This window comes from Astatotilapia calliptera, chromosome 11 (assembly GCF_964374335.1).
Source record: "Astatotilapia calliptera chromosome 11, fAstCal68.1, whole genome shotgun sequence".
Lineage (NCBI taxonomy): Eukaryota > Metazoa > Chordata > Actinopteri > Cichliformes > Cichlidae > Astatotilapia > Astatotilapia calliptera.
Window position 1 is genome coordinate 38,522,237 of NC_137432.1, and position 14,346 is coordinate 38,536,582.

At 51.0% G+C, this 14,346-nt stretch overlaps 2 protein-coding genes across 4 annotated transcripts; one reads left to right on the plus strand and one right to left on the minus strand.

Annotated features, from left to right (window-relative positions):
• Positions 1-1,223: 1,223 nt before the first annotated feature.
• aldh5a1 (aldehyde dehydrogenase 5 family, member A1 (succinate-semialdehyde dehydrogenase)) lies at positions 1,224-6,876 on the plus strand. The gene is made up of 10 exons (XM_026186030.2): positions 1,224-1,685; positions 3,374-3,457; positions 3,795-3,965; positions 4,097-4,213; positions 4,319-4,462; positions 4,563-4,706; positions 4,783-4,941; positions 5,431-5,594; positions 5,711-5,769; positions 5,963-6,876. The coding sequence occupies exons 1-10, from the start codon at positions 1,395-1,397 to the stop codon at positions 6,172-6,174; spliced, it is 1,545 nt and encodes a 514-aa protein (XP_026041815.2). The 5' UTR covers positions 1,224-1,394; the 3' UTR covers positions 6,175-6,876.
• On the minus strand, positions 6,215-14,227 carry kiaa0319 (KIAA0319 ortholog). 3 transcript variants are annotated; one of them, XM_026186029.2, is made up of 16 exons: positions 13,762-14,227; positions 12,847-12,904; positions 11,813-12,459; positions 11,647-11,734; positions 11,382-11,483; positions 10,889-11,020; positions 10,665-10,818; positions 10,441-10,589; positions 10,185-10,336; positions 9,887-10,025; positions 9,643-9,802; positions 9,431-9,567; positions 9,219-9,341; positions 8,114-8,204; positions 7,947-8,038; positions 6,215-7,476 (listed from the first exon to the last, which is right to left on the minus strand). In XM_026186029.2, exons 2-16 carry the CDS (start codon positions 12,887-12,889, stop codon positions 7,319-7,321), a joined length of 2,367 nt encoding a protein of 788 aa, XP_026041814.1. In that variant the 5' UTR covers positions 12,890-12,904; positions 13,762-14,227; the 3' UTR covers positions 6,215-7,318. The 3 variants fall into 3 exon arrangements, with proteins under 3 accessions (XP_026041814.1, XP_080164744.1, XP_080164745.1); XM_080308619.1 differs by lacking the exons at positions 12,847-12,904; positions 13,762-14,227 and adding an exon at positions 7,675-7,753 and having other exon boundaries at positions 7,339-7,476; positions 11,813-12,799; XM_080308618.1 differs by lacking the exons at positions 12,847-12,904; positions 13,762-14,227 and having other exon boundaries at positions 11,813-12,794.
• Positions 14,228-14,346: the final 119 nt, after the last annotated feature.

Genomic DNA, 14,346 nt, shown 5'->3' on the forward strand with positions numbered 1-14,346 from the left:
CCTTTATTCTGTTCCTCTGATCATGTTACGACAACGACGATGATGATGGTGATGATGGTACTGGTGTGGGTATGTGTGTTTCTACCGCCTCCAAAAACAAACTTGTCCCCGGCAGAGACAGGGAGCTCCGGCCAGTGTTGCCAACTCCTCAGTAAGGAAAATCGCTATTGGCTGTCCTAAAAGTCGCCAAATGACGTCATCGCCTAATTTGCATAATTGGTCATGCTAATGTAATTGTAACCTACGCTGTTGGAGAGAGAAACAACATCGTGGAAGAGACAAAGTGAGTAAAAAACGTCCTAAATGCATTTATAGTTTATTTAGAACTACGAATTAAATTTCTTTTAGCAATTATTGTTTTTTAATGTCACAATTCCAACCCTGCTCCTTTATGCCACTGCTCCACTTTTGCCTGGACCGGCAAAAGTGACCCGAGATAGGCGCTCTGGTGGAGTTACTGTGTGTGTTTATAAGTACTTTTAAACCTTGTGATCCCCAAAACAGCATAACAGTAAAAGAACTGACTGCGTTACAGTCAGTGCGGAGCAGCGGCTTCACTCATGCGCGATTCATTTGCCGTTTGGACGCACAGGTGTGAACATCTCCTGCCCTGGTAGCAGCGGGGGGAGGACTGTCCTCCGCCCGTGAGCGCTTTGGCACGGGTGAGGTGCCCACGGCAGCACCGCTGCTTGGTGAGAGTAAGAGCAACGCTGTTGTTGTGTATATATTTATTTATATTTAGATTTCTTCATACATTCTTATATAGTTCTATATTGTGTATTTTGTTGTACAGTTATTTTATTTTCAACTTTAATTTATATATTTTATCTTATTCTTCCCAGTTAAATTTACCCTTCATTCTAATTTGTGTTGTACAGTTATTTCATTTTTAACCTTAATTTATATTTTATTCCTTCCTAGTTAAATTTACCCTTTTTAATTTTTCATATTTATTTCCTATCTTATTCATAGCCTTTTCCTTTTTTGTTCTCTTTAGGTCAGGCATATCGTACTGTGTATGACTGTGTACGTGACAAATAAAAATTTGAATTTGAATTTGAATTTTGAATTTGAAACACGCTCTTTCACGTCAAAAAGTCGTCATAAATAAGTCTCCAATAACACCAGAAAAAGTCGCCAGATTTGTCGCTAGTCGCTTTTTAGAAAAAAAGTCGCTAAGGGGCCTGAAGACTCGCTAAATACAGCGACAAGGTCGCTAAGTTGGCAACACTGGCTCCGGACGGAAGGCTCACTGCGTTTGAACGGAGTCACGTGACTGTCGCACCGGTTGAAACCGACGGAAACCCGCGAGAGGCTCCAGCTGCAGACCTGCGCGAACGAACGGATCAAACATCCAGCATAGAGTCCGGCTCCCCGGCTGCACACCCCCCGGTATGTCCGCTGCTGTCTGCGTGCTGAAGACCCGCTGCTTCCTCCGGCAGCTCCTCCCCGGCCTGCCCGCCGCCATGCACAGAAGCTACAGCCTGGATGTCTCCGCTCCGCTCCTCCGGACGCAGGGCTACGTGGACGGCCGCTGGATCTCCGCTGCCTCGGTGTTCCCCGTCCTAGATCCGGCCACCGGGCAGGAGATAGCCCGGGTGTCGGACTGCGGCCCCGCGGAGGCCAAGCAGGCGGTGGACGCTGCGTACAAAGCGTTTCACTCCTGGAAGCAGTACACGGCCAAGGTAGGCTGCGCTCTCACAGAACTCCACTTTAAAAACCGACTATTTAAAATTAATGTCCCATTTCCGCCCTGAAAATTAAACGAAACACCCCAACGCTGGCATCTTCCCGACTGACAGAAGCCAGACATTTATTCGGATGTCATAAAATTCACCGGATACTACGATATGTGCAGGTTTCACTGTTTAAATTGGACTTTCTGCCCTCCGTAGTCACCTCAAAGCCTGGAACTCTTACGCAAATGATTGACATTGACTGACGGAGTTTATCTCAAAGATGTTATACACACACGTCAGACTTTAATACGGCTAACACAGAAACCACCTGATTTACGGATTTTCACACAAATCCAAAACTTTCTTTCATGGTCTTCTCCGCCCTCCCTACTCCACTAAAAAACTAAATTTACCTTAAATTATAAGTATTGACTGAGTATGGCGTCAAACAGCTTTCGTAACCGTTAAATGTTTGGAAATGTTTATTCGGTTAACTCATAATTCACAGAAATCCGTTTTTAGACTAAACCCAAACTTTAACAAGTGTCTTCCTGCTGCCGCGCCACTCGGAGCGGATGCGCACAAATCAAAGGTGAAGAATGACTCGCAGACAGGAGACAGACACGTGAGCCGAGATGAGCACCGCCCCTTAAACAGTCACAAAACAAAGCTGCAGTAAGGAGACGCGGTTTCCCCGCTGACAGCACAATTACGCCGTATTTGAACGGAGTTTGGTGGACAGCAGGTGTTTAATGCAGGTATCTGCCAGTGTTGGTCAAGTTACTTGAAAAAAGTAATCAGTAACTAATTACTGATTACTTCCTCCAAAAAGTAATCCCGTTACTTTACTGATTACTTATTTTCAGAAGTAATTCATTACTTAGTTAGTTACTTGGGGTGACTGTGGCTCAGGGGGTGGGAAGCACATCTGTAACTGGAAGGTTGCCGGTTTGATCCCCCGGGCTCCCTGTCCTGGTCATTGTGTCCTTGAGCAAGACACTTTACCCTACTGGTGTTGGCCAGAGGGGCCGATGGTGCGATATGGCAGCCTCGCCTCTGTCAGTCTGCCCCAGGGCAGCTGTGGCTACAACTGTAGCTGCCTCCACCAGTGTGTGAATGTGAGAGTGAATGAATAGTGGCATTGTAAAAGTGTTTTGAGGGTCTCGAAAGTGCTATATAAATGCAATCCATTATTATTGTTATTATTATTATTACTTAGTTGCTTTTTAAAAACACGATTTACAACCTGAGTAGGTGATAAAGTGATAGATCTTTCAGCCCAATTCTACTTTTTCTGCATAATCCATCATATAAAATGTAATCAGATGGAAAAGTCTCTTTTTAAAACTTGTTTTATTAGTTTTAATCTTTTAACTTTATGCATCAAGCAAACATTTAATTATCTGCAACATTCTCTGACTGGAAGAAATTAGTTTAACATTTAAACCTATTTTCTGCACATTCCAGCACATAAACTCAGGACGGGATGTTTCCTCACTCTGGTCCTTCACTCAAGTTTATATAGATTTTTTGTAAATAAGAGAATTGTTTGTGTATTGTTGATGAAACTAAAGTTCTCTCTCCGAGTCTCCATCAATGTGAAGCATGTTGGCGGGGGACAGGGGCGAACGGTTAAATGTGACGATGAAGGCGTGCAGGTGACCCGTGCTCTGCTCTGATTGGTCGTCCTGCAGGAGAGGAGCGTCCTGCTAAGGAAATGGTTTGAGCTGATGACGCTGCACAAAGATGAGCTCGCCCAGCTGATCACGTTTGAATGTGTGAGTATGACACATGAACTCACCTGTAGGACACCTGAACATGCAGTACATGTCAGCAACGAGTGAGTACTTGTACTGTAGTACTTTTCAAATAAATACTACTTTAAAATGTTTGTTTGACGAAATAAGAAAACCTCAAGAAGTTTTTGTAAAAGTGTTTATTGTAACAAACACTCATCTTTATCCTGCTGCGTGTGTGTCTGCGTCTGCGTGTCTCTGCGTCTGCGTGTGTCTGCGTCTGCGTGTGTCTGCGTCTGCGTGTGTCTGCGTCTGCGTGTCTCTGCGTCTGCGTGTCTCTGCGTCTGCGTGTCTCTGCGTCTGCGTGCGTGTGTTGCAGGGTAAACCGATGTGCGAGTCTCTCGGGGAGATCTCGTACTCCGCCTCCTTCCTCGAGTGGTTTTCTGAGGAGGCGCGGCGAGTCTACGGTGACATTGTGCCATCTCCAGCCAAAGACAGAAAGCTCCTCCTCCTGAAGCAGCCGGTGGGCGTGGCCTCCATCATCACACCGGTGAGCAGCTCGTTAATGAATTGATATCACGTTATCCAAGCTAGAATCGATTTTAATCGATAATCAAAACCCACCCCTAATGAATCCATCACATGACGTCCCGCAAAGAATTTGCTTTTGGTTGTTTCCAGTGGAACTTCCCCAGCGCCATGATCACCAGGAAGGTCGGCGCCGCGCTGGCTGCCGGCTGCACGGTGGTGGTTAAACCAGCTGAGGACACGCCACTTTCGGCTCTCGCTCTGGCAGAGGTGAGTACGTCAAACATCTGGATAGGGGCCGGCACTTTGTTTCTTCGTGGGACACACATTGTTGAGTCACTTCCTGTGTTTTGGCGTGTTTTTTTTCCCCCTCAGCTGGCGGAGCAGGCGGGGATCCCGGCAGGGGTGGTCAATGTGGTTCCATGCTCCAGAGAGTCGACGCCCTCGGTCGGGCAGGTCCTCTGCACAGACCCTCTGGTGGCTAAAATCTCCTTCACTGGATCCACGGCGACCGGGAAGGTCAGAGTGCAGCGCCGCCCGCAGCACCGCCCGCAGCGCCGCCGCCCGCAGATCCACATAAAAAGCAGAAACTCTTCTTTAAATAAAACTTCGGTTTCAGGTGTTGCTGAAAATGGCCGCTGACACCGTGAAGAAGGTATCCATGGAACTGGGTGGCCACGCCCCCTTCATTGTGTTTGACAGCGCAGACCTTGACAAAGCGGTGGGCGGAGCCATGGCATCCAAGTTCAGGAACTCAGGCCAGGTGAGGGTGTCTCCTGCTGACCTGTTCCACAGGTGAACGCCACCATTGTGCACACTAACGCTTCTTCTTCCTGCAGACATGCGTGTGCTCGAACCGGTTTCTGGTCCAGAGCGCCGTCTACGACCGCTTCGTGGAAAAGTTGGGGCGAGCTATGGATGCCGAGCTGCGTCTGGGTCACGGCTCGGAGCCCAACACCACGCAGGGGCCGCTCATCAACACCCGCGCCGCAGAGAAGGTAAACGCCGTTTCCACTATTAACCCGGATTGTTTCGTCCCCGTGACAGAGCAGAGAAAACCGACTCAGCGTTAGAACATTTATTTCTTTTATTCAATCATCTTCTGAAGAGACCCCTGCACAGCCCAGACGCCAGTTGCAGCATCTCTAACATTAGAATCATAACCTGTGCCTCATATTGGTGTTATTTTGGTACTTTACACGTCACAGTTTCAATACAAACATTGTTATATGGCAAACTTCCTCTTTTCTGTCTGGCTTCCTGTATTTATTAACATGCTGTACAGCTCTACACTTCCTGTTTTCAGCCTGGCTGAGTGCTTAGTTTGTGAGTCTACAAACCTTCATTATTAAAATACATAAAGCAATAAAATAAGGATACTAAGGATATATTAATTACATGACACCACATTACTGCCGACGATAAATGACTGAAGTTTGTTTAAAGACCGCACCAGCACGCCGCTGAACGCCGTCTCTGCCTCCCAGGTGCTACATCAGATTTCGGACGCCGTGTCCCGCGGGGCGAAGGTGGTAAAAGGCGGGAAGCGCCTCGATGGCTCCTTCATGGAGCCGACTCTGCTGTCCGACGTCACCGCCGACATGCTGTGCACGAAGGAGGAAACCTTCGGGCCGCTCGTGCCCGTCATCAGGTGAGTCCAGACAGATGATCGAGACGGGATTTGTTGATCTGCGGGTTTAATCCTGGCTAGACGCAGATTCTTGTTCATCGTGAAGCCGTCTGAGCTCGCCTGTGTCTGATCTGCAGGTTTAACACGGAGGAGGAGGCTCTGGCTATTGCTAACGCGACCAGCGTCGGGCTGGCAGGTGAGTCCACCTGCGTGCATGCAGCCGATTGGTTCCTAGACTGCAGATCGCGGGCTGTTCATGCGTCGTCGCAGACGTGTCGGTTTCCGAGAGCAGGACTCAGAGCTGTAAATTAGACTTTAACGTCTGACCCAGTAGAAGAAAGGTTCACGTGGCGGCGCCTCATAGTTCTAACCTCCTCCTTTGTTCTCAGGTTACTTTTACTCACAGGATGTGAGTCAGATCTGGCGGGTGGCGGAGGCGTTGGAGGTGGGGATGGTCAGCGTCAATGAGGGGCTGCTGTCCACGCCAGAGGCCACGTTTGGTGGGGTGAAGGAATCCGGCATGGGCCGCGAGGGCTCCAAGTACGGCGTCGACGAGTACCTGGAAGTGAAGTACATGTGCTTTGGAGGCCTCAAACCGTGAGGAGGAAGAGGAGGCGGTACAAAAGCTGTGACTCGGTGGAGGTGGTCGGATTCTTTTATTAACACGTGATAACTCCTTCAATAAAGTTTGAATTCATGCAGGATCAAAAACGTCCAACATCGGACTTTGTAAATCACATTTTGAATCAGCTGTCGCTTCTACGCTCACACACTCGGCACCAGCACGAAGCTTAAACTTATCTGAACCCGTCTCAGACTGGTTGAACTGCCCAAACTCACACCAGTAGGAGGCGCTACTCAGTCCGTTTATCTGCCCTGTCTGCTGTGATTGGCTATCAGTGTTAAGGGATTGTAAACTGAAGGGGAGGGGCTAACAAACCGCCACATTGTGATGAAACTTGTTTTTAAAAATTATTTTCTGCTTCACCCGTGGCGCAGCGAGTGTCCATAAAGCTTCCAACTCGCATGAATCCTCCTGAATCGTGAAACTTGATTCATTCCTAAAGAAATTGTGCGTGATGAGCGACGCGCCTTTGGAAACGAAGCCGACAGAGCGACAGCCGGCGCCGCATCGAGCCATGAAAACACGAACGGGTGCAAACCTGTCGACTCGGCTCGTCTACGTGTGAAATGCTCTCGTAGCAGTTTAATACCTGGATGTTTGTCTGTGACTTTAGCTGATGGGGTCAAAGTTCATGTGTGCGTTTTGTATTCTGACCACATTAAAGACGAGTTTGTGTTACTTCTGTGTTGGTGTGTTTATGTCGGAGGTGTCGGCTCACATCCTTCGTCTCTGATTCACACGCTGCTTCTCGTTAGCCAACAAACGTTGATGAAGTTTAACCCGGCGGACGGCGTCTGTGACCCGGGCTCAAACGAACCACGACCGTGTGATCGGACGCCGTCGTCAGCTGACTATGCCGTGTTTCCTGGTGAGCGCTCTGTTAGCTAACGAGCTCACAGCTGTGAATCGGGCACGTGGCGGTGGTGCGATGCCTGATGTGTCCCGCCCTCTTGCTCTTCCTCTTATGTCCGAGCAGACGCGCGTCCGTCCTCCAGGTCTCGAGTTCCTTGCGTCCTTTGAAATGGGACATGTTAGCATTCTCTTGAAAACTGGGTAATGTGGTCCCTCATACACGTCCCAGAATGCACCATTCTGCGTCTGCGAGAGGTCAGCCGCCCCGTCATCCGAAGGCGTCGCCGTTGCGGGCAGCCATGGTGCTGATGCGGTTCCTGCTGCGGACCGGCCGGTCGCGGCTGAAGATGGTGTCCTGGTCGCTGTCCAGCTCCGACTCGGACATCATGAGGCTGGAGTTGTGCTCCGTGCTGCGGTGCTTGATACCTGCACAGGGGAAAGGTCAGCGGGGGTCATGGTTTAAGTCTCAGTCATTGAATAAAGATGGAGGACGACCTCCCGCCGCTCCGGGGAAACGTCTGCTCTAAAGAACAGCGGGACATTCCCAGGAACGTGGGAACAGTCAGGTGCTTTAAAAGAAGGAAGCGGCTTCGCTTTGGTTCATGAAGACGACTCTGCTCTTACCTGAGGTCCCGAAGGTCGCTGAGCTGAGCTCAGTCACATGACCCAAGGTGGGAGTCCTTTAGGAGAACGCATGGATCACCTGGGAAAGGACAAGAGCGATGAACCACACCCTGGTCACGTGATAGCTGCAGAGTGAATCAGCGACCCCGCAGGACCGCCTCCAAGGTGACGACTAACTGAGCCGCAGTGAAACGACTTCATGAACCAACGAGAACGCCGCCGCAGACCGACCCCGACAGCCTCCGCAGGCGGACTATGGCAATGTGACTCACTGAATTTGGGGCGGAGCTCCACCCTCTCCTGCTCGTCCATGTTGTCCAAGATGGTGTATTTGGTTTTCTTCCTCGCTTTGGTCTGTCGTCTCCTGAAAGCAGCAGAGACCAGTTCACGCACGGAAGCACACCTGGGATCAGTCTATCACCTGCAGCGGCGTCCTCACCTCTTACAGCAGCAGATGAACGTCCAGCCGAGTGACAGGATGAGGACGACGAGCACGAAGCTGGTCAGGATGACGTACAGGACCCTCCACTCTGTCAGAGGAGCACAGCCGACAGGTCAGCGGCTCGTGCGGAGCTTCACCTGAATGTGTGCTGTGTGATGCGTACAGGTACATTTACAGGTGTGTGCACAGGCTTCACTGCTCGTTTGGAGGCCAGTTTGAATAAAGAGCTCTTTCTCCCTCCGTGCACTCGGAGACCAGCTTACCATCAAATCTGGTTCCTGCATTAGTCTCTGCTGCTGTCGGCCTCGTTTACTTTCTTTTATTTGGCTTTTATTGATATCTAATTTTATTCTATAGTTCCAATGTACAGCACTCAGCTGGGGTTGTTTTAAAGGGTTTTATAAATAAAGGTGATGATGGATCAGTGACGACACTAACACGCACAGTTACCAGGCAGAAAAGTCCCGCGGCGCTCATGTTTAACATCAGCATCGCTTTCACAGCGGAACAAAGAAATTCGCTGCAGTTACATTAATAATATGCGCATCTGCTGCAAAGCTGCAGCTGCGCGTGTAAGTCGACAGCCGCAATAAAGAAGTGTCGTGAAAAGTGCGAACATGTGGGCGGGTCTGTCACGCCCCAGTCCCGGGTTGCAGCACCGTGTGCGGCTGTCGCCTTACACGCGCAGCTGCAGCGTTTCGGCTACAACAACAGGACCCAGTTCTTTCTGTCTTAAGCCAGCGAGGCGTGATTGGGGACGCTGCTCACAGGCCCCGCCCCAGCTCTGCAGTCAGAAACGGGCTGACTGCAGCCAGTAAGACAGAAAAGTATGAAACTCACTACATGATGTTTCATCTCCGTTCACAAGTTTCTGGACTTTGAGACTGAACTTTGTTTCACATCCTGTTCAACTTGCTGCTGCAGACGAACGAAGCAGTCGAGGGACAAACGTCACAAGTTTGTGTGAAAGTTGTTTAAACAGAAACGACTGAAGGATTCGTTGTGAACGAGTTTGTAATGTAAATGAAGTTTTCTGTCGTTTCTCGCCGTCACGTGAGGAATGACCCGCTGCCGTGACCGAAGACTACAAATCATACTTTACCGCAGTTGCTCTCTCCATCGCCAAGGTAACGACGAATCAGGTTCTCGGTCCAGAAGGGGTCGCAGGCACACTGCTTGGTGATTGGATCGCACTGACCACGCCCCGAACAGCTGAGCAGACACACTGAGGGAAAAACGAGCGCGTTAAACACAGACAAATGCCCCGCCCCTTTCTGAGATGTCACAGGTGAGCCGTGCCCCGGCTGGACTCACAGACGGTGTCCACCCTCAGGACTCTGAACAACAGGTAGTCGCTTTTCTCGAAGAGCAGCTGGCTGCGCAGCACGCCGACCAATCGGGAGGCAGAGAGGGGCCCCGAGGTGCCGTGCACGGAGAACCGCAACACGGTGCTGCAAGCAGAGAAAACATCACAGGTTATGGCGAGCCGGCACGTGGAGGGGCAAGTCCGCGGTGCGTGCAGGTACCTAATGTGGGAGTGTCCCTGCAGTGCTCGCACGTGGAGGTCGCTGTCAAGGACGTGGATCAGAGCGGCGAGCTGTCGGACCACCGTGTCTCTCTGAGCCACGCTCACCTGAGACACCGACACCAGCATCTCCAGCTCCACCTGCTCGCCGCCGCCGGGCTCTGCAGACACGTGGGACAACACATCTATGTCGGCGCATGCCTGCGTAACACAAAACGGGACGAACGGCGAGCTTCCAGCCTCACCTGGTCGCACCTCCACAGTGGCCGTGGCGGAGCCGGAGCGCCCCTGCGCGTTGGTCACCTTCAGCTGGAACAGGTAGGTGCCTTCGACCAGGTTGGCGAGGTAGAGCGAGGGCTGAGTATCCGAGCCGTACAGTACGTCCTGGAACCAGCAAAGGTCAAAGGTCACTCCGTCACACACACACACAGTGTGAGGTCGATGAGCCGCCACTGATTTAAACTGAAGTTTAGTTTCCCGCGGGTCACCTGCGCTCGTTAATAAAGTTTGATTTGAAGCGTCACAGCGCCGGTCGGAACTCACCCCGGCAGCAGGACTCTGGCTGTCCCGGGTCCACAGGAAGTGCACCGCGGTCTGATCGGCGTTGGTCACCGAACCTCTGAGAACCAGAGAGTTGTTGGGCAGAGTGAGCGAGTGGCTGCCGCTGGCGTGGGCGACCGGAAGAAAACTACCGGCTGGAGTTTGGAGGAAGCAGACGACCTTAGATTAGCGTGTTTGTGATTTAAACGAGTCTGACAGGAAGAGCTCCGCCTTCCACAAATAACACCGAGTCGCTCACCTTCTGGGACTTTGACGGTCAGCGAGGCGCTGTCTGTCGCCCCCTCCTGGTCAGATACGGTCAGTCTGAAGGTGTAGCGCCCCGCCCGAACCCCTGAGGCTGTGGCGACGGGCTGATCTGTGTCGTCCAGCCTCAGCCCGGGAGGCCCGCTGGAAAACACGAAACCCGACTGAACAAATTTGATCTTTCAGTCACAGGAACATGAAAAAAGGCTCCAGACTTACCTGACCGCCTCCCAGCGGTAGCTGACGATGCCGCTGTCGTCACTGCTGCCGCTGCCGTTGAGCAGCAAGCTGCTCACCGGGAGAGACAGGCTCCTGTCGGGGCCCACGACGGCCACCGGACCGCGGTTTGACCCTCCAACCTGTGACGCTGAAGCTGGAAAAGCGAGAGGAGGTTTAAAGAGTCGGTGTGAAGCCACAGAAAGCATTAAACCCGTCGAGTTTACCTGCTGACTCAGTCGCAGTCGTAGGGTTAAAGCTGGCTGCTGACAAGGTCGGGGTAGTAAGGTCAGAGGTCACAGTCAGGTGGGTGGTGGAAGGTGGAGTTCCGGCTGCAGACTGAAGCATCTTCACAGCGTCTGTGCGAGAAATGAAGGTTAAATTCTTCCTTTCATTTACCTGCTTCCTCACCTGGTCTCTCTGAGGTCACCTGTTTGTCTTTAAACTGAACTTTGACCTTCACACTGTCTCAGGTGAACACCACCCACTTACTAAAATGAGTCACCTCCAACCACCACAAAGTTTCTCCTGGGCAGTAACTACACTCCTACACGTGACAGTCTCTGGTTTAACATGAACCATCTACAGTGACCAGCAGGGGGCGACTCCACTGCCTGACATGAACTCAATAACCTGTTTTTCCTTAAAAAAGACTAAATAAAAATATTAAAAAAGATCAAATGTTGATCTAAACAAACATTTTTTTAGTCATAAACTCACCTGACGTGGTAGGTTCAGGAGCAGCTGGAGTGGCGGCTGGAGTGGCGGGTTTCACTGTGGTCGCCTCTACGGGGTTTCCAAGAGACACCAGCAGGGGTGGAGCTGCATGTGGAGGACAAGTTACTGCTCCACTGGTCAGAGGGACAGGACCTGTGAGGCTCTTCAGACACGTTTGCTAAAGTTTATCTTTAAAACAATAAACTGGAGTGAACCTGCGACCTGACGGAGGTGTGCTGACCTGACCTGACCTGACGGAGGTGCTTACCTGGGTTTGCTGTGGGGCTGCTGGAGGTGTGGGCTGGCTCTGAGCTGGCCTCGGGTGTCAGGGGTGGAGAGGTGGAGCTGCTCTGCGTCTGTAGGGAGAACAATGACAGGCTGCAGACTGGTCTCCATGGAGACAGTTATCATATGAGCTCACGCTCTGAACTCACTGATTCCTGTGGCGCCACCTCCGTCGGTCTCTTGGCCCCACCCTCCTCTCCCTGGCGCACGCCCGGGGCCGCGCTGCTCTCTGTCGGCCTCCTCTCTGGACCATCCTCAGCCTCTGATTGATTGAAGCTGCCCCCCCCTTTCAAAGGTGGCTGATTGGTCTCCTGTTCTGGGCTGGCTCCACCCCTCTCCTCCTGGCTGTCCTCTGAGTACTCGACATCCAGCATCCCGGGGTCTGGGAAGCCTCGATGTGGCGTGTCGAACAGGGAGAGATCTTTCAGGGCCTCCAAGTCGCCGGGCGCCTCAGACGAGCGTGAGAGGGGCCTCCAGCGCCCGCCGTAGGGCTCCCCCCTCACCAAGGACTGAAGCACCAGTGTCTGCGGGGACGGGCGTCGCAGGAAGGCGAGGAACGAGTCGGCGCCAGGCGTCTGCCGGGGCTGGCAGTTCTCCCTCTGCTGGCAGCTCAGCACGTAGCAGCGGCCCTCGAACAGCCACGCCAAGTCGTAGCCGGGCAGGTCGCAGCACGCCGCCACGCACTGCGGCAGGGACGACACGCTGGGCACCCGCAGAATACCGCTGCTCTCGACCACGGGAGACACCACGGCCTCGGAGAAGGTCGCCCCCTGCCAGCACTGAGATGCCACTGCAGCTGCAAGAGAAACGGGTTTAATAAGATGCATGCGAAGAGAGACAGCTTTACATTTTTCCTGATGAACTGCGGGCGTCCGCTCGCTGCAGAGACACCCGCAGCCTGCAGACGTCTGAGCTTTATACTGCAAAGGGCAGTAGGACATTCATGTAGTTGTAAAAAGCATGATAAGATATTAAGTAATCCAAAGTATTCAGAATACGTTACTGTCATTGAGTAACGTAACGGAATACGTTACAGAATACATTTTGGGGCATGTAATCTGTAATCTGTAGTGGAATACATGTTAAAAGTAACCTTCCCAACACTGGTTAAACAGTCCTGGGTATGACACGTTTTAATCCATGCTGACATTTTTGACACGTCCACATTTCTGAATGGTTTTACCTTCCACCGCGTGGATCAGTAGCAGAAGCATGTTTTCCCACATGGTTGGTCCGTCAGCCTGAAACGATCGATCACAGAAGGTTAAAAAATCGTCGCTGCTCCTCACACACCTGACAGCAGCGACGTGGTCCTCCCTGCACGGTTTCAGCACCGTCACGGTGGACAGCGCCACCTGGAGCCCCGCCCAGCAGCACGAAGCAGCCACGCTGTCACTGAAAACAAAGCTTCGGCCCCGCGAGGCCAAAAAACCCAATTTGATATTAAAAAAATCTCCCCATGAAGCAAACACGTGCTTGTTTATCAGTAGCTAAAAGCGCAAAAATCCATTCCAGGCATCGCTCTGGCTGTTCCACGCTCCTCAGGGTACCATTCAGAAAATGACTAGTTTATATTTCATTATTTATAAGTAAATATTCACAAAAGATTAAGCTTCATTCATAAAAATTGAAGGGCCCAAATTAGTCATCCTTTAATTCGGCAAAGGTTTAGGCCAGTAAACCCGAAACCTTGCGCTAAAAAATCAAACTCCGTGAGGCCGTTTGAGGGAAACCTGATAAACAGGACGAGGCAGGGAAAAAGCACCACCACTTATAAACGAGCCGAATCGCAGCACGTAGTGAAAGAAAACTGAATTTACGTTAGTCATCTGATTTTTTTGTTCTGCTGAATAAAAATCTTTAATTTTGCAGATTTTTAAATGTAGTTCTGCATGATGAAGGCTAACAGCGCAGATTACGATGAGAATCCAACACCTGCCGTCGCAGGTCGCTGTTTTTAACATTTACAGCTCCAAGACAAAAGCAGACGTCTCAGTGTTCGCACGTTTCACCGATTACACCGTCCTCGCGCCGTTTGCAGGTTTTTATTATGGAACCCGCAAACGGCGCGCGGGTTATTAACCTGGATGTAACGCACCTGACTCCTGCGGCGCTCCGGGCCTCCCAGCAGGCCTCTCGGCTCCTCAGTGCTCCTCCCGGCCGGATCCCGTCAGCCCCGCGGGCCTCATACTGGACTCAGCGCTGGGGGTTCAACCACAAAGATTTACCTGCTCACACTGCGATGCTGAGAAAGCACGAGCGCCGTACGTCCGAGAAAATCACACGCATACACATCCGGTCATACCTTTCAAAATAAAGCCTACAAATCCTAGTGTTTGAAATGAAACCGTTATATCAGCACCATGTCAGGGGAAATGAACAGGGAGCGAGCATACACTGGACGTTTTTTTGTGGATATCTGGATATCATGTAACGCAATTTTAACACATTTATCTTTGTTTGAAAAGTTTTGTCCTTTACTGGAAATTTCAAAACCCAACTATGCTTTTATTTTGTCGGGAATACTGTGCGAGTTCCGTTGCGGATTAAATGAACTGCATTAATTTGCCCCTTGCCCTCCATTGTGTGCCTTTATTTTCTCTCCTGTGTGTTATTTATTCCTGCACAGTTGGCTTGGAGCAAAATGACAATAAAAATAAAATAAATTATATTCTGTTCCATT

What these genes read in the sequence shown, in the direction of transcription:
- aldh5a1 (XM_026186030.2), top strand. Translation starts at nt 1,395, where the DNA reads ATGTCCGCTGCTGTCTGCGTGCTGAAGACCCGCTGCTTCCTCCGGCAG. An exon ending in TGGCCTCCATCATCACACCG is followed by an intron (nt 3,966 to 4,096) that starts GTGAGCAGCTCG and finishes GGTTGTTTCCAG; the next exon opens with TGGAACTTCCCCAGCGCCAT. An exon ending in GACCAGCGTCGGGCTGGCAG is followed by an intron (nt 5,770 to 5,962) that starts GTGAGTCCACCT and finishes CTTTGTTCTCAG; the next exon opens with GTTACTTTTACTCACAGGAT.
- kiaa0319 (XM_080308618.1), bottom strand. Translation starts at nt 12,604, where the DNA reads ATGTCCTACTGCCCTTTGCAGTATAAAGCTCAGACGTCTGCAGGCTGC. An exon ending in AGGTGGCGCCACAGGAATCA is followed by an intron (nt 11,735 to 11,812) that starts GTGAGTTCAGAG and finishes TTCTCCCTACAG; the next exon opens with ACGCAGAGCAGCTCCACCTC. An exon ending in CACTGTGGAGGTGCGACCAG is followed by an intron (nt 9,803 to 9,886) that starts GTGAGGCTGGAA and finishes ACGTGTCTGCAG; the next exon opens with AGCCCGGCGGCGGCGAGCAG.